General features: G+C 41.4%; 2 protein-coding genes across 6 annotated transcripts in view; both read right to left on the bottom strand.

Moving 5' to 3' along the window:
* The window catches only part of EPRS1 (glutamyl-prolyl-tRNA synthetase 1), a 41,629-nt gene extending 33,789 nt beyond the window's left edge, over nt 1-7,840 (bottom strand). For 2 of the 4 annotated variants that reach the window (XM_083733003.1, XM_083733005.1), the window contains exons 1-6: nt 7,387-7,737; nt 4,876-4,960; nt 3,710-3,809; nt 2,441-2,597; nt 1,558-1,703; nt 208-302 (exon numbers count right to left, since the gene is read on the bottom strand). In XM_083733003.1, coding sequence (XP_083589129.1) covers nt 208-302; nt 1,558-1,703; nt 2,441-2,597; nt 3,710-3,809; nt 4,876-4,960; nt 7,387-7,429 — 626 coding nt within the window. In that variant the 5' untranslated portion in view covers nt 7,430-7,737. Of the gene's footprint in view, nt 1-207; nt 303-1,557; nt 1,704-2,440; nt 2,598-3,709; nt 3,810-4,875; nt 4,961-7,386 lie in introns of all 4 variants that reach the window. The other 2 variants (XM_083733006.1, XM_083733004.1) reach the window with 2 other exon arrangements.
* Nucleotides 7,841-9,059: 1,219 nt separating this feature from the next.
* On the bottom strand, nt 9,060-20,086 carry BPNT1 (3'(2'), 5'-bisphosphate nucleotidase 1). 2 transcript variants are annotated; one of them, XM_083733742.1, is made up of 10 exons: nt 19,971-20,086; nt 19,206-19,305; nt 17,743-17,867; nt 15,659-15,763; nt 15,115-15,222; nt 14,517-14,565; nt 13,242-13,333; nt 12,136-12,333; nt 10,767-10,872; nt 9,060-9,819 (listed from the first exon to the last, which is right to left on the bottom strand). In XM_083733742.1, the coding sequence occupies exons 3-10, from the start codon at nt 17,860-17,862 to the stop codon at nt 9,671-9,673; spliced, it is 927 nt and encodes a 308-aa protein (XP_083589868.1). In that variant the 5' UTR covers nt 17,863-17,867; nt 19,206-19,305; nt 19,971-20,086; the 3' UTR covers nt 9,060-9,670. The 2 variants fall into 2 exon arrangements, with proteins under 2 accessions (XP_083589868.1, XP_083589869.1); XM_083733743.1 differs by having other exon boundaries at nt 19,975-20,069.
* Between the last annotated feature and the right edge of the window lie 653 nt (nt 20,087-20,739).

Below are 20,739 nucleotides of genomic sequence, written 5' to 3'. Positions count from 1 at the left end.
TTTCAATTACATGAGAAGGGCATCTAAAGATAAGCAGTTTCATACAAAAGAACATGCTTTAAAAAGTAATTTAAAAGTAACATGGTTTTTAAATTCTCCTTTCCTTATGAAAATTACAAGAGAACATCCATTTTCTATCTTTCACACTGCAAAAAGAGTGTGGGTTTAAAAGTCCTTACACACACCAACCTACAAATGTCAACTTACCCACTTGCCTCAGGAGGAAATCTAACAATGACTTTTCCCATCTCTGCTCCAGGGAGTTCAACGAATTTCCCAACATCTTGCTTCTTTTCTGCTGCCTTAAAATTAAAACAATGAATGAAATTACTAAATCACAAACTGAGCACAGAAACACACAGACTCTTATTATGAAAACTAAGTTAGCAGTAACAACTGAGCGAGTAAATAATTATCTGAGATGGGCTCTATGAACAGCAGCACAAGTTCAATGGGCTGGCAGAAAAAAGGCGGCTGGCAGAAGAGGATTTTTCTGCCACCTCATTCCCCTGGCAGTTCTACCCCCCCCCCACCTTTGTGCCCCCAGCATCTAGAATGGGGACCTTCCAGTATTATCTTTCTGTTACTGAACAGACAGCAGTGGTCATTGGGGAGAAGTGGTGGTGCTTATCTGACCTCCTGTTACAACACTGAGCTTACCTGGAGGGAGAGGGGTGAGGCAGCAGAAAGGCTGGCGCAGTGCAAATGCAGCAAAGGAGTCAATCCAGAGCTCCTGCTGGTGAGTTTGCACCATGCTGACCTCCCTACCCATCCCAGCAAGCACAGTGAAGTCAGTGACAGGAGGTCAGATAAGTGTCCCTGCCCTTTCCCTGTCCTGATTGCTACTGTGAGCAAATCCCTAAGCTGAAACATGACAAGGTTGTTAGAATGGCCCAACTATATCAGTTAAAGATTGCATCTTAACAGTTCAATTCTAAACTGAATATGCTTGTTTCTTTAACATGCTTTTTATTGTACTTTGAGTACTACATCCAATACAGTGGTACCTCGGGTTAAGAACTTAATTCGTTCTTGAGGTCCGTTCTTAACCTGAAACTGTTCTTAACCTGAGATATCACTTTAACTAATGGGCCTTCCCGCTGCCACCATGCCGCCGGAGCACGATTTCTGTTCTCATCCTGAAGCAAAGTTCTTAACCCAAGGTACTATTTCTGGGTTAGCGGAGTTTGTAACCTGAAGAGTCTGTAACCCGAGGTACCCCTGTATAGGCTACATTGCACAGAAAGACAAAAACTGCTGCTGGCTGTGCTGGTCTACTAGAAAAAAATCTAAAAGCAACAGTGGTGCGATACCTTTTATAAGAACCAACTGAAAAGTCACAAAGTAATGAGCAAGCTTTTAATTTCCTCCCATTCTTCTTTTGAAAACTATGCTAACAACACTGCTGATTCAGATCTTTTGGGTCTCAGATGTGCAGCAGCCCATTGTGACCTTTTCTGCTCAGCACTTTGCAGATAAAATCATTTACATCCACCCTTAGATGACAGAACTCTGGTAGAATATGAGCCAGAAATGCCTAATCAGCAAAAAGCTTACCATTTTAGTCTTTGGAATAGCAGCTCCCACAGTCCACCTGGAACCTACTGACTGGAAAACATGCTGTGTTTCAAGAAAGTTGTACCAGCGTTTTACATGAACTGGAGCTTTACCATGAAGTAACAGCTCTTGCCCTGCACTGTTGCCTATTGGGGGGAAAGCTATGTTTTATTAAACATTAGGAAGCAGACAGTTTGGCAAGATTTCTTACTGACATGATTCACACGAAACATCAGCACAGATCAATATTAGAAATTCAGCTATGAGAACACACCACTAGAAAAAAATCAAATTCTACGCTTTAATTTTAGGGAGGGCACAGAATAGATGCATTCACTGAGCTGTTCAGGTGTACAAGTCTCCTCAAACATATGCAATTTTGGAAAAAAGTTATATGCACATTACAAAATAATTCACTGGTGAAAATGGTAAAAACAGTTAGAAAAGCTGTTTAAACAATAATGTAACAGATCTGTAGATTTCATGGGTTGTAGCCTTCAATGAATAGAGTTACTTTCATTCATATAACAAAAATGAGGTATGCAACCTATTATGCTGCAGAATTTAATTCATGCAAAACATTATGTTATTTAATCTGACATTTATATCTAACTCTTCAATCCTAAAAGTGCTTCCAGAGCAACTATTAATTAAAACAATCTATTTAAAACGGCCATTACATTAAAACAATAAAATTACAGAACATCTCCCACAGCAAAAAGAAGAAAAACGGCTGGTCTCACTAAATTTACTAGTATGTAAAAATAAGAAAATAATTCTTTGGATTTTAATTTCAAAAGATAGTAACACTTCGGTGAATGTAATACATAAATGAGTACTTATCAAGGTCCTGCAATTGTAACACATTTTCTATATTATTTACCTTTTAGTGTTGCCCAGACACTGAAATCTGCCAGACTCAAAGAGTTCCCAACCAAATAAGTTCTCAGAGAAAGGCAGTTATTGAGCTCTTGAACTGCTGAAGCTAAACTGGTGGAAGAAGACAACTTTGTAGTGCTGAACTCCATCCAATGGTCAACCTTTGGAAAAGAAGGGAGTTGTTTTTGCTCAAATATTATGTAACAAGTTACGTATATAAAAGTGTTATTTATAGCCAACACCAAAAATCATACACTGGGTGCTATTAACCTAAGTTTTACTCAGTATAGATCTCCTGAAAACCAACTATTGGTCTCAGCCACTCAGTCTGCTGGAGCCTATCTTCGCATGCAGGGGAGGTCCCTAACGCACTGAGGGTTTGAGACCCATTGGCTATTCTCATCTGGTTTAGCCAGCCAGTTGAAGCCACTGCTGCAGGCTGCTGTCACATCCTGACAACTTCTAGGAGCCATAGGGGAGAACTGAGTGCAGGGTAGGGTCCAAGGGTGGAGAAACTACCCCAGAAGAAGCATGACGAGTCCCCTGTAGAGGTACTATGCTTCCCACACTAAAACCAGCACAATGAGCTTTTCTTAGTAGGTAATTAATGTGGGTGGTGCTGTGGTCTAAACCACAGAGCCTAGGGCTTGCCGATCAGAAGGTCGGCAGTTCTAATCCCCGCGACGGGGTGAGCTCCCATTGCTCGGTCCCTGCTCCTGCCCACCTAGCAGTTCGAAAGCACATCAAAGTGCAAGTAGATAAGTAGGAACCGCTGCGGCGGGAAGGTAAACAGCATTTCCGTGTGCTGCTCTGGTTTCGCCAGAAGCGGCTGAGTCATGCTGGCCACATGACACAGAAAAACTGTCTGCGGACAAACGTCGGCTCCCTCGGCCAGTAAAGCGAAATGAGCGCCGCAACCCCAGAGTCATTCTTAACTGTCAGAGGTCCTTTACCTTAATTAACAACCAGTGAAATTCTTTCAACGGTGGAGTAACATGTTGGCGATATCCTGTTCCAGGGAGGAGTCAAGACTCCACATTTTGCACCATTTTCAAGGGCAACCGCACATAGCATGAATTGCAGTTCGCTAATTTAAGTAGGACTACTTTGAACTAAAACTTAGTTGATTACCACCCATTGCCATTAGGGAATATTAAAAGAAATACACAGCCTACACATCAATTAATAACACTCTGCAACATTTAAGGTAATAATCAAATAGCAGGGAGAATAATTAAATAGGCAATCTCAAATATAAGCAATTGAATCATACCTCAGTGTGTTCCAGCAAATTAGATCCATATAATCCAGCAGACGTGGCAATTCTAGCCAGATAGCGAGCTATGGAATTCACATCTGTAAATGTAACTTGACTATTTAAAGGGGGGGGAGAGAAAGAAAAATACATGAGCTTCTCCAGACTGAAATACAATTGCATTAGAATGGATCATAAAAGCAGCATAGTAAGCTTTTTTTAAATGAACTAATGGGCATTCTACCAAATAATAAAAAAATCAGTTAAGTGCCTGCCCCTTTTTAGACCTTTACAATATGCTGCGCTACTCTAAATCTTGTTACTTGAGGAGAAAAACCATCAGAAGTTTGATGATGTTCAATTAACTATCAAGCAAGAAAGGTGGCAACATGAAAATGTTTTTAAAAAATATATATATATCAGGAGAGATATAGATATAGATATGCTCAGGGCAATCTTCCTTTTTATTATTCTGAACTTAAAAACTAGCATTTTTCTACTTGGAATGAAGAGAGGCAGATGCTGCTCATCTCTGGTCCATGCTTCTTGATGGGGAAGGTCCCCTGTATCTACCTTATTCACAACTAGCTCATAGAAATGAGTGAACCAGTCTCAGCCCCTTTACTTTGAATATGAAGAAGGGACAAAGAGAGGTGAAACAGCCAGTATGTTTATCAAACTAAACTGAGGTAACCATTTACAATGAAATATTGTTTGGGGGAGGAGGGGAGAAGACGGGAAGTGAAATACAAATTGCGCAACTGATTTAAATCAATTAGTTTACAGTAAGAATATTAGAATTTTAGTTGTTGGGTGCTAAAACAGATAAAAATGGATTCTAAGCTAATAAAGATAGCAAAAACAAAATAATGACAAACAGGAGAATTCCTAAATTAATTTTATTAAGAATACCACTCCAAACTCAGTTCAACGAAGAACTGAAGGGTTTTTTACATAAAAAGTAGCAAAAAAAAAGAGCAGTATGTGAATATATACAAACACATATAATAGCTTTATAATACAGAAGATAGAGGTCAAACAGGAGCAAAGAAGTGAGATGGCTAAATATTCATCCCACAAGCAACCATTAAATCATATTACTCTTTCTTCTGCCCTCCACTCAACAGCATAAATACATAAATTGACTTTTAAAAGCACTAATGGCAAAGATACAAGGCACTTACTCAGATACCCGTAGAATGTTCTCTTGGCCTTCTTCAACTGAAATTTTAACATGATCCTTCACATGTTCTGCAGTAAGCAAGGCTCCTAAAATACAGTATTTGTTGATTAAAAGAGGAAATATTTCATAATCATATTTTTTGAAGGGATTGAGATTAAACTCAATACTTCCCTCATCACTTGAAGACTGATACACTCAGGAAAGAAATCAGTTTATTCCTGCTGGTGATATTTTCGGGCAGTAATTAGGGTTGAAGAGAAGGGGGAAAGCCTTGACTATTTTACAGTAATGACCTCAGTAGGGAATGGCTGTAAATTCACTTACCAGCACTATCTCAAAATTCATAGTGCTGCACCACAACACTATACTAAATGCATGATCCAAAGAAATCTTTATCTTTAAGCCCTGCAGATTTCAATGGGAGCAGGTTAAACCTAAACTTAAAGCAGCTATTCTGTTTGAACTAACAGTTCTAAACTTCCAAGGACTGCTGTTAAGGTCACATCTGTCTAAAAATTTTGGATACTTGGATTTTAAGCACTCCCCTGGTAGCTATAGGTGACAAGAACTGCTTGCAGGTGAGTAGGCTGGTGCAAGAGGGATGAAGTTTATTGCTCCTCCCAACCAAGCAACCAGAGGGAAGCCCCTCCTTCACAATCAGCTAGAAATGCAGAGGGTTGCTGCAGGAGGCAATGCACTCAGTCAGTCCTCTACTAGCCCACAGCAAGATAGTAAAACAAGTATTTCAGGCTAGTAACTGTTTGTGGCTTATTTACAAGATTTGTCTTAATTTTTAAAAACATAAAAAACCCAATGCATGTCTATTTGGCAATAAGTCCTGGTTACAGTCTTAGTGAATCTAAACAAAAGATCCTCAAGTTCACTTAAGTTACGTTTATCATTTTGTTACTGTGCAGCTTTGACACTTCTATAAGTACCACTAGCTTCAATATACCAAATAAGTGTGCATTAGATTAAAGTTCAAATTCTAAATAGTCTTAGGCAAAATTATTTGGTGTTAAGTCCTGTAAAATTAGAAGGAATGCCTGAACAAACTTGCATAGGACCACACTGTTAAAATACTCAGTGTTTTTCTACATTAGACTCAAAGACTTGCAGCCTAACTCAGTCCAACTCAGCATCCATGCATTCATATTATTTCAGGTCAAGGTTTTGGTTTTGGTTTTTTAAAAAAGAGGGACAGAGAGAGAGGAACACACAAGCATTATTTCTGGGTGAACATCTTCCTGCATTGTGTCCATAGTATAAGCACACTTGCTTCAGTGGAGCTTACTTCTCAGTAAGCATTCTTAGGATTAAGTTGCACAACAAAATACGAATGTTTTAACTTTACTTATATTAAGTAGAACAATATTTATGGTACAATATTTAATATGCTGAATCTGCAGTATTATTAAGGAGTGTTATTGCAGGCAAGTGCACATTATTTAAGACTACACGAGTTATTTCAGGAGGCAGGATGAGAAGCTATAATTACAATTCAGAAATCCCATGACTGAGCATAAAATCCTCCTGAGCTACACCCCACTATGTCTAAAAGCAGCGCCAATTCACTAACGAAATGGCATTTATAGAATTTCATATCTAGAGAGAGAGATGCTCAGAATTTACTTTTTCTCTCTCTCTTGCACTACGTGGACCAACTCCCTGGGTTTGGTGCTGCTTGATGGCATCTACACATCGTATAGACTGTAAAGATCTACAGTGAAGGAGTGAGGTGCCTTTTCTGATGCTAAGTCCGGTGCCACTCAAAGTGGCCATGTATTATTCTCGATGACCCCGATTGTTATTGAACAGGGTGGCTGTGAAGGGCGTGAAGGAATCACTAATCCGGAGTCCCAGGCATGCCAGGTTCCGATGCTTGTGGCCTATATATACTCTAGATTAGAAGAGCCTCCAGCTGTCCAGCTCGGCGCCACGTGTCAGCCCCTTTCAGTCGAGCTCGGCCCACCCACCAGCCCACCCCCTTTTCTCCCTTTCCCTGCTTATGCATACACTGAAGGGAAGGGAGGCTCCCATTTAAAATAATGCAGCTGGCAACTACAAATTCACTTTTGGCAGGTGGATTATGGGTATGTTCAGTCTCCACATGAGGGGTTGTTACTCCAGATTGGGTATTTGGCTCTCGAGCTCCCAGTTTCACATCTGCCTGCCCTTGCCGGCCTCTTCCCACCATCTCAAGCCCTTTCTCGCCCGCCCCCCTCTGCCCTCCGTCCCCTTTCGCCCGCCTCGACCCTCTCTCCCTCGGCCCAGAGAAGGGGGGGGGGGGAAATGCGGCGAGGCGCGTCTCGCTCTGCCCTTGGCTTTGGAAACGTCCCCGCTGCCAGGCGGGCGAGCGGGAGGATGAATGGACAGGCGAGACGCCGCCGCCGCCGCCGCCTGACGCAACATGGCAGCCACACGCCCCGCTCCACCAGCCCCACCGGAGGGGCTGCCCGCTGGCCTCCTCCCGCGTCCAAATCCCGTGTAGGAAAAGAGGGGCAGCCCTTACCGAGAGGGACGTCCGAGGGGTTCACCGTCAAGCTCAGCGCCATTCCGGCGGCGGCAGCAGCAGGCAGAAAGGACCGGGCAGGAGCGCGGTGACTGGCAGCGAGGCTGAAGACGCGGCCCTCCCCTTTCCCGGCTCTGCTCCCGCCTCTCGAGTAGAAGCAGCAGCGCCGCCTCCTGCCTCGGCTCCCGGCTGGTCACAAGGCCTGACGCCTGCGCGTCTTCCTCCCCGGAGGAGGCCGAGAGGCTCTTCCCCGCCCACAAGCCCGTAACTCTCGAAGCGCGTTTCTCCTAAACCGTAAATCCCTTCTCGCCTCGTCAGCCGCGGCTCCTCCCCTCAGAAAAGAACGAGGGGCGGCCGCAGGCGCTTCACGCGATTGCTCTTCATACGTTACGTGGCAGGCGCGGGTTTGGAAGCGCGTGTGGCTGCTCGTCACGCAGCCGCGTACAGTATCCTTGTCGAGGACACACGTGGCGGGTTTGGGAGCTGTCAAGTAGCTCCGAGGCAGCTGGGATATGGGCAGCTTCTTCAGAAGCTGTTGCCTGAAAGGGCAAAATCTACGACTTTCATTTCAAACCTTGGTCTTCTGTAAAGAAGATGGGGCATGGGCAATGCTGCGTCATTGTCACTGATGGGCTATGACTATTGTTATTTTATTTTAGGTTGCAATTCTAACCAATAACAGATAGGTAGCCGTGTTGGTCTGCCATAGTCAAAACAAACAAACAAAAATTCCTTCCAGTAGCACCTTAAAGACCAACTAAGTTAGTTCTTGGTATGAGCTTTCGTGTGCATGCACACTTCTTCAGATACACAGAATCTGAAGAAGTATCTGAAGAAGTGTGCATGCACACGAAAGCTCATACCAAGAACTAACTTAGTTGGTCTTTAAGGTGCTACTGGAAGGAATTATTCTAACCAATAGTAAGGGTTCATAGCAGATACTCCTCACTTTCCCATTAACCTCCTAGGCTAGGCCTAGGTGGACATTCTTCAGCATCACTCTCTTAGATTATTGAACGTTTCCCTAATGAACAAGAACCTGTCATAATACTGCTAAATAAAATACAATTAGAACACTAAAAATATTAGGATTTAAGTGACTTCTTCCTATATGCCTACTTAACTGGGGCTTACTTTGCTTATTAACCTTCCATATGATTTAAGCAATGACACTGAAACTAGAAAGTGGGAAATCTGGGATAATTTGTACAAAAGGTGTGATTTCCAACTTTTGAGGTGTTGCAGTGAGAATTCTGCCTGGAGCTGTAACACAAGCTAAACACATCAATTGTGATCCAGACTCCTTTGTACAGAGGGGATACTTATTTTACATGAGAAGGGAAATTTTGGTGAATTAAACTCCCTCTCTTCCTGTACTGCAGTCTTGATCCAAATTGTTTCCCAATCTCCCCTAGGCTGCTTCTAATGAAATAAAAATACTTCCTGGTTTGTTAAACCTATATTCCACGATATGCAAACCAGAAAACGATGAGTAAGGGCTTCCTACAAAATAAGAAGACAAACCAGTTTCCAGATTCAGACATAATGAAAAACTGATCAGAGTCAAGCTGTGTGTGCAATGAGGAATGGGGATAGAAGAAGAGGGAGCATCAAGGAGGCATCATGTCCCATTTCCGAGTCCAGTGTTAATTCCAAACAGACCATAAGACACATTTAAGAAATGGTAAATATCATTTAATTTTCACAGTCATTTTAATCCACTCAAGACACATTGTGCTTTCAGTGTATAAAAGCTGAAATACATTTGTCTATAGCCTCTTCATACGTGAATTGAACAAAGGGGGCATCATATTGCTGGTCAAGCATTGTATGGATGTTTGAACTCAAGAAGCCTAGCATAAACAGTAGGCAAGTGGTGTAGCCTTGCTCCCCAGTCATCACATGAGACCCCCCCCCCTTGAGTGATTCACTTGTGAACAGGGTTTATAAACAGAGTTATCAAGTTATCTCAAGTTATCAAGGAAATGTGATTGTGTAAAGATTTGATTATTCAACAGGAATGTGTATAGATTAATAACAATAAACACAGTAATGGGGCAATATAACATTTTAGAACTATGCTAAGTGAAGTAACCTACTGTTCCAAATGAAAAACCAAATTTAATGCCTGTTGTAACCTATGGGTGGCAGGGAGAGGAAATTACTAAACACTGTGGCAGAATGAAACTTTGATCCAGTTCCATAAGCCATTACCAATTCCAGCTAAGAAGAAGAATAGCTGAAGCTCCTTCCCAATCAAGTGGAATGCACCATGCTTTGAATTTTAAGGCACAAGAGCTTGTTTAACCGTCTCAGGAACTCGACTGGCATAATAGTCATGGTTTTTCAAAGCAGCAAGGACACCTCCTGAATTCATATGCTTGACGTCTTTGTTATAACAAAAGAAATTGCCATGAATATCAGTGAGCTTGCCTGAAAGAAAAAGAAGAGGTTAGCCTTTAAACACAACAGCTCTATTTCTACAAAGGAAGGGGATTGTAGAAACATAGTATACCAGTTCACACCATTAGTCAATTTAACTCAGTATTGTCTACTCTGACTGGAAGCAGCTCTCCATGGTTTTAGACAGAAGTCTCTCCCAGCCATACCTGGAAGTGCCAGGGATTTAACTTTGGATGTTCTGCATACAAAGCAGATCTTCTACCACTGAAGTATGGCTCTTCCAAGGTTATTTGGTAAAGGAACTGAACTCTCCTTTTCCATACCTTGGTTATCTAAATTTATTTCCCTCCATTACATAATCCCATTTTAGCATAATGGATAATTCATTTATTTAATTGATTTATAATCAACTCTTTAAGAGAAATCGTGACAAAGTAGCTCACAAGCATATACTCTAAATATTATAGATACTGAAAACATTGAAATATTCATATGCATGATTATGCCAGTAACAAAAGCCAGAAAAAACCTAACCACAAAATATAACTGGCCTATAACTCAGCAATATAGTTGCTATGTCAAGGAAACTCAGTAGCCACAGAGAAGAATTTAGCACATAGGTCTTCCTGTACGTGCAACTAGTTTCATCAAATGTTTCAACTAACGATTGAAAGAACTGGAATGACTGCAATAGTGAGTTCAAGTGGTTTTGTATCCTTGCTTGCTTATTTATTTGCACTTGAGAAGATATGCCAACAAATGTGAGTGTAAATGAAATCATAATTTTAATACTACCTCATATAAAAATTGCATGGTAAAACAACCCAAAATAGAAAGGCAGTTTTAGGTTATTATCTAATATATATGTGTACACAGACACACATACTGTGTTATCATACATAGACAACATTACAAAATGTAGAGCAGCATCTGAAAACCTTTTTGTTTCATTTATTCCAGTGTATCTATTGACTCACCTCCTACTGCGTGCAAAATAGCTTCTGGTGCACATGTGTCCCACTTCTTGCAACCAGGGCTGGCAAATACATAAGCAGATGCCTTGCCTTCCACAAGTTGAATGATCTGTCATGAACAAAGTTACAGTCACCATGTAGGCAATTGCATTTACAGGCAAACTCTCCCTGTATGTGTTTGGATGATCAAATTTCAACTTAATAAGGCAAGATGGACCAAGGCTTTGGCCCATTAACACAGTCCCTTCACTCCTCCCTTTGTGTGAACCAACCAACAAAGAAGTCTTCCATTAAATGTAGCTTCTTATTTCATTCAAAGTGAGTATCTATTACTACTAACACTTTTGAAATAAGGCAACACGTTAAACCAAACTATGAAATCATTTCAAAATTACGGCTTCTTCTGAAGCTGTTAAACATCATTCCTGGTTAGCATAGAACAGTTACTATAGTTAAGGGAAGATGTTCTGCATGTGGAAAAATGCTTCATCACAACACCCTAAACATCTTTACAATGAGTAGGGCGGCACAGTTTTCAGTTAGTGGTGATTAACTATGTACACTATGCATCTGTAGCAACCAGCTTCTGTGGAGGCAGAGTTCTATACATTTTTGATTCAGTGAAGCTATCCCAATATTTCAATGGTCATTTTTACATAGTGAACAATTTATCTGAAATTCAGGAGAAATGACCCTCCTCCACAGGGAATGGTTGATGGGTCGGTTGAAGTTGCTTCATTTGCCCATGAAAGCCCAAACTCCATTGCTTGAAAACAACAACAAACCTATGACTTAGTCATAAGGTGTTTTCGGTTTTTTAATGTGCAAACCCCCTAAAAGCACTAGAAGGAGGCAAATCATTTTGAAGGCCACTTCCTAAATTATCTCCGTCCTATCAAGGATTAGTATGTCTCAAAGTCCCATCAGAAGCTAAAACAATTCACATTTCTTCCTAACACTTGCATATCCCGCCCTATAATGCGAGAAGAGGTTTAGTTTAGCAGTGAAAGGGAAGCAACAGCAGCACCTTGCCAGGAGAGAGATGGAGTCAAGTGGCAACAAGGTCAGGTGAGCTCTAGGTTGGTGGCAGACCTGCAGGTGTATACATACCTGCAAGCCTGCCAGTGGCAAGTGGAGATCCCTCAACCTCACTGCAACCTCACCTTGCCCATCCCTGTCGTGGGAAGCAGCAGCACTGCCAGCAGCATGAAGAAATTGCTACCACTACAGCTGACGGCTTAATCCATGTACTCATTCTCATGGAAAGGATGTTCTGCAGTACAGCTCACGAAGAGCAATCGTATTTTTTGGTCCTAATCTTTTTTTTAAAAAAACATTCTTTCTAAAAATTTAAACAAAATTATCTCCACACCTTATTTCCTGCACCGCCAACTCTCACCACATGATCAGGGTTCATGGCACTAATGCAATCATTGACCAGCTTGCTGCTGTGTGACCGTGTGGTGGTGATAATATGTTTCCCAGCTGGAGCCTCCTTCAGCTGAAATCCAAAGGCACCCAAACCTAGGACTCCCCAGATTGTCCTGCCCAGGACTGCATTTGCACCTGCCTGCGAAAAAGGTACAAAAAGTTCAGACACTGCAATGATGCCTTTTGTCATAAACTACAGTTTTAAAAAGAAAGTAATGCAGATGATCGCTGGAAGTACTGCACTTATGCTGTGGAAAGAAAACAAAACTCATTTAATAGCATTACTCTTCTTTTGCCTCTTTTTTCCATTAACATGCAAGTTCCATCCCTGGTAGGGATTGTATTTTTATGTTTAGTGAAGAAGTAGAGTCAGGACTTTGTGATTCTTCTTCCAAGTTACAGCAGTATGAGGTCTACTTTTGTCCTATAATAACATATAACGTCTCAGAACACTTCGTAAGATAATATTACTTCCTCCAAAACTCCCTAAAGGGGAAATAGAATCCCACTAATGGTACCAAGTCAACTGTTTCTCTTTCTGATATACAATCTTTATTTGCTTTCCCAAATATTTTATCTTTGACTCCAGTCATTGTACCATCAAGCTCACTTACTCAATTAACTTTATATTTTAGTGCTTTTTCCGCCATATAAATGAGACAAAGCTCCAGATTTTACCCAGACTGTTAAGTACAGCAGCTCTACCCCCATATTTCCAACCTTCAAGCCTAATCTCAGCAGACCACAACATATGGTGTGTTACTTTATAACAAAACAACTCAAGAATTCCTGATGCTATATATGAAAAGTTTCCCCTGACTCTACAACAGGATTGCAGATAAGCCCTGACTGTGGGCATAGCATTTGCCTAGTGGGATTTAGTAAGAAAGAGTTGATCCTTCCCTTAGAAATAATTCTTTGCCTGGTTTTGTGCACTTTCTTTTATCTATACATACGCCACTGCTATATACACACCATTATCCAGCAGCAGCTAGGGGAATCAGGCAATTTGTTTGATACTTTTCAGCAAATCAAGGCATCTCCTACCTCGTAGTTATAATAGGGCTGGTTAATGACTCCTGCTATTGCTTTTCCTCCATAAGCAATTCCGATAAGAACTGTCACATGATCAAGAAGTCCTGAAAGAGGGAATAAAGAGTTGTAGCTTGAAACGTCTTCTAACTTTTGTCATCCGTGTCATCTCAGATCATAGCAAGTGTTTTTCTCAGCATAGGGTTAGACCAGCCATAACCAGGGTGGTGGTCCCCAGGTGTTGAGGGGGAAAACTCCCATCACCCAAGTTATAGGGGGCCCTTGGGAGTGGGAGTCAAGCAAAACCCTGAAGGCACAATTTGGGCTACCCCCCCAAGTTAGATTTACAGTTTCAGAATATTTATAACATGAAAATATAATAGAAACTTGCTGCATGTATATTTATTATATTACATTTCTATCCCACCTTTCACCCATGATGAAATTCAAGATGGTGAACGTATTGTTCTCAGACACACTCTCTCCTATCCAGACACTGCTGCACCTGCTTATCTTGAGCAAGTTTCCTGCACCTTGTCTCTTTATTTCTTATATACTGGTATTTTCTTGTTTTACACTCAAAGGCTGCCAACTCTGGACAAGCAAGAGGTGTTAGCTATCACTCATTAAAATAATGATTCACTAAAAATCAAGATTCATTTTAAAAAGGAAGAGCTAAGAGGCTCAAATTCTCACAACATAGCTTGGCAGAAATAGGGCTTCCCTGAATATAGCTAGCAATTGACAGTACAATCCTATACATGTCTACTCAGAAGTAAGTCACATTGAGTTCAGTGGGACTAACTTAGTCAATTAACAAAGAATGAACAAATCACCCAGCTGATTTGGTTTCACAGTCCAATTTCTATTATCAAACCCAGTCTTCTACAGCTTTTTCAGGTAATGGTGACCTCTAGACCTGTCCAGTTATCGCTGGTAAATGTCACACATTAACTCAATATGACTTTGAAGAAGAAGAAGAAGAGTTTGGATTTGATATCCCGCCTTTCACTCCCTTTAAGGAGTCTCAAAGCGGCTAACATTCTCCTTTCCCTTCCTCCCCCACAACAAGCACTCTGTGAGGTGAGTGGGGCTGAGAGACTTCAAGGAAGTGTGACTGGCCCAAGGTCACCCAGCAGCTGCATGTGGAGGAGTGGAGACGCGAACCCGGTTCCCCAGATTACGAGACTACTGCTCTTAACCACTACACCACACTGGCTTATTATTGTGCTTATTAAAACAAAAGCACATACTCAGTGCAAATGCTTTTTTAAAAAATAAAAAGCAAACCTTCTGTGTATTCTTTGGTTCCATCCAGAGGGTCTACCCATACAACAAGCTTTGAAAGGAAACAAAACAAAGGAGAGATTCAAGCAGAGATACAGACCTGATATGAAAAGCATTACTAGCAAGAAAGTAGAAATTGTGAAGTGCATCTTCACTTGGAGCAACTACAAATTGCCTCATCACTGCTGAATAAGAAATCTTTTTATGGTTAAGGATTAATGTTAGTTTTAGTTTATCCAAATGTATGTCTTTCTTCACACAGTCAGAAATCCCAAACCAATTTACAAAACCAATGGCATATTAAATATATTGTACAATAAAAGATATTTTACAACAGTACAAATACAATAGAACGGCTCGCCCAGAAAGGTCATCTAACAATATAAAACAAACCATCCCACCTGTGTAAGAACACACCAAAAAACAGCCACCAAAAGCCAGACTCCTAGTGCTATCCAAATGCCTGTAAGAATAAAAATGCAATCGCCTGGCCCAGGAAGGATAACAAAATTGAGACCAGACAAACTTCCCTTGGGAAGAGTGTTCCATAACTGGTATGACATCTAATTCAATAATTGGATGAACCTTTAGTTATTAGTACCTCTTCTTCTTTAATGTTAGTATATTGCTGTGGACAGGCTTTCTTCAATATCTCCTCGCACTGGCCATTCTCAAGTAACTCTTCATCTACATCTTCAGAGGGAAGATCCTGATGTAAGAAGAAGAGAGAGATGCACAGTTAAGGTTAATAATACTGAGACGGGTACATAAGTATTTGCCGGTTCACCATGCATAAACCTACGTAATATTGGGTAACATGAGAAAGAAATAGTGGTGGTGTGCGTGTGGATAAACACAACTCTCTCTTTGGGGTTTAAAAAAGTTATGAGCTATTAAGAGGCAGCAATAAGAAAAAAAAACTGAGGACATTTTATTTGCTTTTTACTAATTGTCTCAATCAATTGCTGCTTTTATCAATTGCTGTTGGTGTATTGCTGCTGCTGCTCGTTTTTGAGTGGATTGTGGTTTTACTTCTATTGCTGTTCTATTGCATTTTTATACATTTTTGTACACCACAGTTGTGCCCTACAAAGTATCAAACCAGACAAGCCTGAACAGCACATGCTGGATTTTAGTGTCCTCACCTCTTCACCGATGATCGTGAGCTTAGGAAACTTCCGTGCCAAAGAGGAACAAATGCTCATCTGCACCAGCCGGTCAGCCTTGGTCTGCAGGTCATTAGCTCCTGACTGTTCAGATAGAATAGAATAGATAGAATAGGTTGACAGTCAAGCTATGATGTGGCCCAAACAGAATACGAACTTCCTTCCTTTCCCCAGTGAAAATATACTAACAGCCATGCAAATACATTTCTCAGCTTGTTAACTATGACAAGAGGCCATGGTAATCTTGTGAACCTGTGGGGTTTTATGGCCCAGCAAATCTTTACATGTTCCAACATTAGGAAGGTGCCTTTCTTCGTGGAATGCTTTAGACTTAGATAAGTTTGCATGTTTGCATATCTAACTTGCAGTCATCTAGTGAATGTTTCAAAGCACTATAAAATATATGTATAAATATATGTACCAAATAAGGTACTCATTTTTATATTCCTGAAACAGATGTTCCCTTTAACCACCAATTAATACTGAATATGTTTTCTAGTTCTTGCCAATCAGAAGATTGGCGGTTCAAATCCCCACGACAGGGTGAGCTCCCGTTGCTCGGTCCCAGCTCCTGCCAACCTAGCAGTTCAAAAGCACATCAAAGTGCAAGTAGATAAATAGGGAAGGTAAATGGCGTTTCCGTGTGCTGCTCTGGTTCGCCAGAAGTGGCTTAGTCATGCTGGCCACATGACCCGGAAGCTATACGCTGGCTCCATCAGCCAGTAAAGCGAGATGAGCGCCACAACCCCAGAGTCGGCCACAACTGGACCTAATGGTCAGGGGTCCCTTTACCTTTACTATTTTTATTTTTAAAATGTAAAAATTGGATTTTATGTAAAGATGTTTTTGTTAAGGTGCAATAAAAGGTAGATCAGAGTTAGACTCCTGGCCTTGAAACAAGATGCATAAACTTAAGCATTCATAAGCACCACCATAGTGCGGTGGTTGGAGTGTTGGACTAGGCTGGGGAGACCCAGGTTCCAATCCCCACTCAGCCATTAAGTTCACTGCATCACTGTGTGAGCCAGTAACTATATTTCTACTTAACTGACCTCACAGAGTTGTGAAGATAAAGTGGGGAAAGAACTAGTTATGCCACCTTGAGCTCCTTGAAGGAAAGACAGGATATACATGATGATAAATAAGACACCAGTCACAATGTCCAGCACATAAAGAAGACTTCTACAGAGGGCCATCCAGCTCAATATTATCAAGATTGACTGGCAGTGGGTCTCCATGGCTTCATACAAGGATGTCTCCCAGCCCTACCAGAAGATAGTGGGGTTAAACCTGGGACCTTCTGCATGAACAACATAATGCTCTACTAGTGAGCTATGGCTGTTCTGCAGAGAGAAAACGTGTGCAAAAAAATCACAAACCACAGCGAAGAATCTCTTTTAATCACTTTGATGGAATTGACAAGAAAGGGTCAATACTTGGGTTTTATCAGCTCTTGTATCCTAGATTATTGCCTATGGAATCCTACAAAGTCAAGCATTTTTCAAAGCCTAGAATTTTAAAATGTCCCAGAAGCCTAAGAAAGCAGGCATCTGCAGAGTCTCTATACCAGGCATAGGCAAACTCGTCCCTACAGATGTTTTTGATACTACAATTCCCATCATCCCTGACCACTGGTCCTGTTAGCTAGGGATGGTAGGAGTTGTAGTCCCAAAACATCTGGAGGGACGAGTTTGCCTATGCCTGCTCTATACTGTACTAGAATCTATAGGGAGAGCCAGATAAATGATTCAGAAAAAGAAAGTTGGCAGGTGGATTCACAGTAACGTGGGCCATGATTTCTGATTACAATTCAGGCGACTAATGCATTTCCCAGGACCCCATCAATTGCAGTTGGCATGGCCTATCTGAAAATAGCAATTCAGAATAGGCCCCCACTGAACACTGAGAGGCTTGTTTCTGAGTTAAACACACATAGAATTCTGCTACATGTTCTACTGGGGTTGATCATTAAGGCAATGCACACTTACCTAGGAGTAAGTCCCACTGGACTAAATTGGAACTTATTTCTGAGGAGGCATGCATAGGAGTGTGCTGACAGTTACCTTCTCAACTACGCCCAGATCTCCTCCAGCCATGACTTTTCTCACAATTGTTCCTGCCTTATTAGCGACAGAATATGCCGAGGCCACAAGACGCATCAATACAGTTGGACTGGAAGACATGCTTACTGCACAGAAGAAGGGATAAAAATCTTGTGAGTGCCACCGTCATCTCCCCAAACAAACACGTTACAAGCTTAGTACAAAAATATTCAGTGGGGAAAATGAATATTGCATTAGCAGTGGGCAACATATGCTGTATTTTTCTTTCAGAGATATTGTGAGGCACAACTCGCCCACCTAGAAATAGTCTTTGCTCCTTCTGTGCCCCCTCAGAATTCTTTTCTGTTTCTGCCACTGTTGCCTTGATGTTGACTAAAGAAGAATGAATGGGTGAGAAGATGAAATTCACATTTATCGCTCTGCCCACTTTTGCCTCTGGCCCTGCCCACCACTACCATGTGGCTCCTGAAAGCTTGCTGAGAGGCAAATGCAGCACTGAGGCTGAAAGGTTCGCCATCCCTGAAATCAATAATCAGGTAAATAAATGATTTAGTAATGCCTTCATAGCACTGTGAAGTAGTGTCATGGCTGTGAAAAGGAAAGGCTAAATGTAAACTCCACAGAACATTTTATTGTGATTAGAAAAGGCAAGAATGTGCAAGCTTTAAACTAGTTTTATTATTACATAAAGATAAGTCTCCACGGACTCCCTTTGTTTGCTTTCCTCGCTTATTCTCAGAGGTATTCATTACCTTTGATCCAGTTATGCAACTAACTGCTTTTCTACCTTTGGAAATTCCTTACCCAACTCAGGTTACAATCTAACTTTTTTACATTTATTGTAGATTTGCTAAACCTGCTCAAAAATATAGATATATATTGTCTTCTCTCCTCTTTTAAAAGAAAACCCCCCCCCCCACAAATGCCAGTGTGTCCTTCAACATTTGCATTGGAAGGTAAAAAGCTGCAGAGTTTAGCTAAAAGGGGCCTTTCTGGAAGTGATAGGCCACAATCCCATGATCCTTCAAGACAGAGGTGAGGAACCTTTTTCAGACTGAGAGCCACAAATCCTTCTGGACAACCTTCCAATGGCCACATGCCAGTAGCGGGCAGGGCCAGGGGCAAACCTTGAGTGGAACAACACCTGTAAATTTTACCTTTGTAGTTTACACATGCACACCTCTGTCCTCCATGCAGGAAATCAAGATGGATTATTCAATGACATACTCTAGCCAAGACAAGCACTCAAGGAGGGTGGAGACGCAGGGCTGGTGAGAGGTGTGACTTGAAAAAATAAAGTGTGGCTGGGCAGAGGTTTAAGGGCCAGACAGAAAGGTACAGGAGGGTCACATCCCCACATAATCCTAACCCCACCTGCCTGGGCCTGAGGTTAAAAGTGCTTGTGCATACCCAACAGATCTTTCACCCACTGCAAATGCAAAACACACAGTCTGAAACTCTACCTGTTTACTTTAAACGCAGTCCTATTATGTTCAATGAGGTTTACTCCCAGATAAGGGTGCACAGGGCTGCAATCTTCTGCTGGGGCGGTGAGAGGCAAACCTGAAATGATATTAAGCATGACAAAAGCCCTATTGTGGATATATCACAAAGTGCTTGGCAGATATATAACTTATGTGACTGATAGTATTATTCTGACCACTACACAAAGCTACACTTTTATCCTACATTAATTGATCTAGAATTCACATGTAGGATTTGCTTGACAGTGAAAATAGTAGAAATTTCACATTGATTTCTGTGGTTTCTTATGAACAAATAATAATGTTTTTAAAACATGCCATTCTGGGCCAGCCTAGGCAACATATACTAATGTTATATATTTGATGTTAGCCGCCCTGAGCCCGGTTTCGGCCGGGGCGGGCGCGATACAAATAAAAGATTTATTATTATTATTATTATTATTACTAGAGAGCGGCAAGGATCAACAGCAATTCCACGTCAGCTCATTACATTAATTTAATGTTAGGGAAAGCCCTGCCCATTCTAAAAGCCCAGCGAATTGCGCCTCGTTTTTCCCTGGAAGTTCAATGTGCTTCTCTCTCTTTCGCAATCGTGGAAATGCCTAGCGGGTGCCAATATCCCTCCCGTTGGTTCTCCGCCGCCCCATACGATCCCTGCAGCTGCTAAATAAATACTGGCACAAACATGACTATCTGTGATACGCATTAAAGAAGGTGAGGGAAATATGAAAAGTGCATGCCTACCTGCCTTTGCAACAGCAGCTCTCCAAGCACACCTGCAACACAACCTCCCAGCCCGAATGCTAAACCCTCCCGTGACTTCCTCCCTCTAAGCCGCCCGTTCTTTCTCCGCCTCGCCTACCAGCATCAGCTGGGTCCTAAAGCCCATTCTATCCATTTCCCGTACACGTTTCTTTGCTGGGCGGACAGCAAAATAGAATTCACGTAGGATTCGCATGACGGTGAAAAACAGGCATTGAAATAGTAGAAATTTCACGGTGATTTCTGTGGTTTCTGATGAACAAATAATAATGTTTTTAAGACATGCCATTTCTGGCCAGCCTAGGCAACTGTCTCAATCTACCGTACCTAACGGTAGGGCCAGCCCTGTATTGCTACCATGTCCTTAAGGAGGAAGAGCAACACATAAATAATATTAAATAAACTTACCATCCTAACTACAGAATAGTAGTGCGTAGATAAACAATCAAACTTACTTAGCTAGTTTATAACCCAATCCTATATACTGGTGTACATTCCATTGAGTTCGATGGGGCTTACTCTCAAATAAATAAGAATAGGGTTGTAATCTGGGGTGTGTGAGAGGAAGCTTCTGGGTTATCTATTTACTCACTGTAGCAAATTGAGGTCAGATTGCAGAAACTCCTTAAACGGGCAACGTCGACTATGTATGTGGTTTGTATTTAAAGGCAAACCTCTGAACTGTTCGACATTTTAGAGAGTATATTATATTGCTTCTGCATAATAACGCTTTAGTAAAAAGCAGCTTTCT

The sequence above is a fragment of the Podarcis gaigeae genome, assembly GCF_964106915.1.
Source record: "Podarcis gaigeae genome assembly, chromosome: 3".
Lineage (NCBI taxonomy): Eukaryota > Metazoa > Chordata > Lepidosauria > Squamata > Lacertidae > Podarcis > Podarcis gaigeae.
Note: the sequence above shows the minus strand (reverse complement) of the source record. Positions and strands in the feature narration are given on the sequence as shown.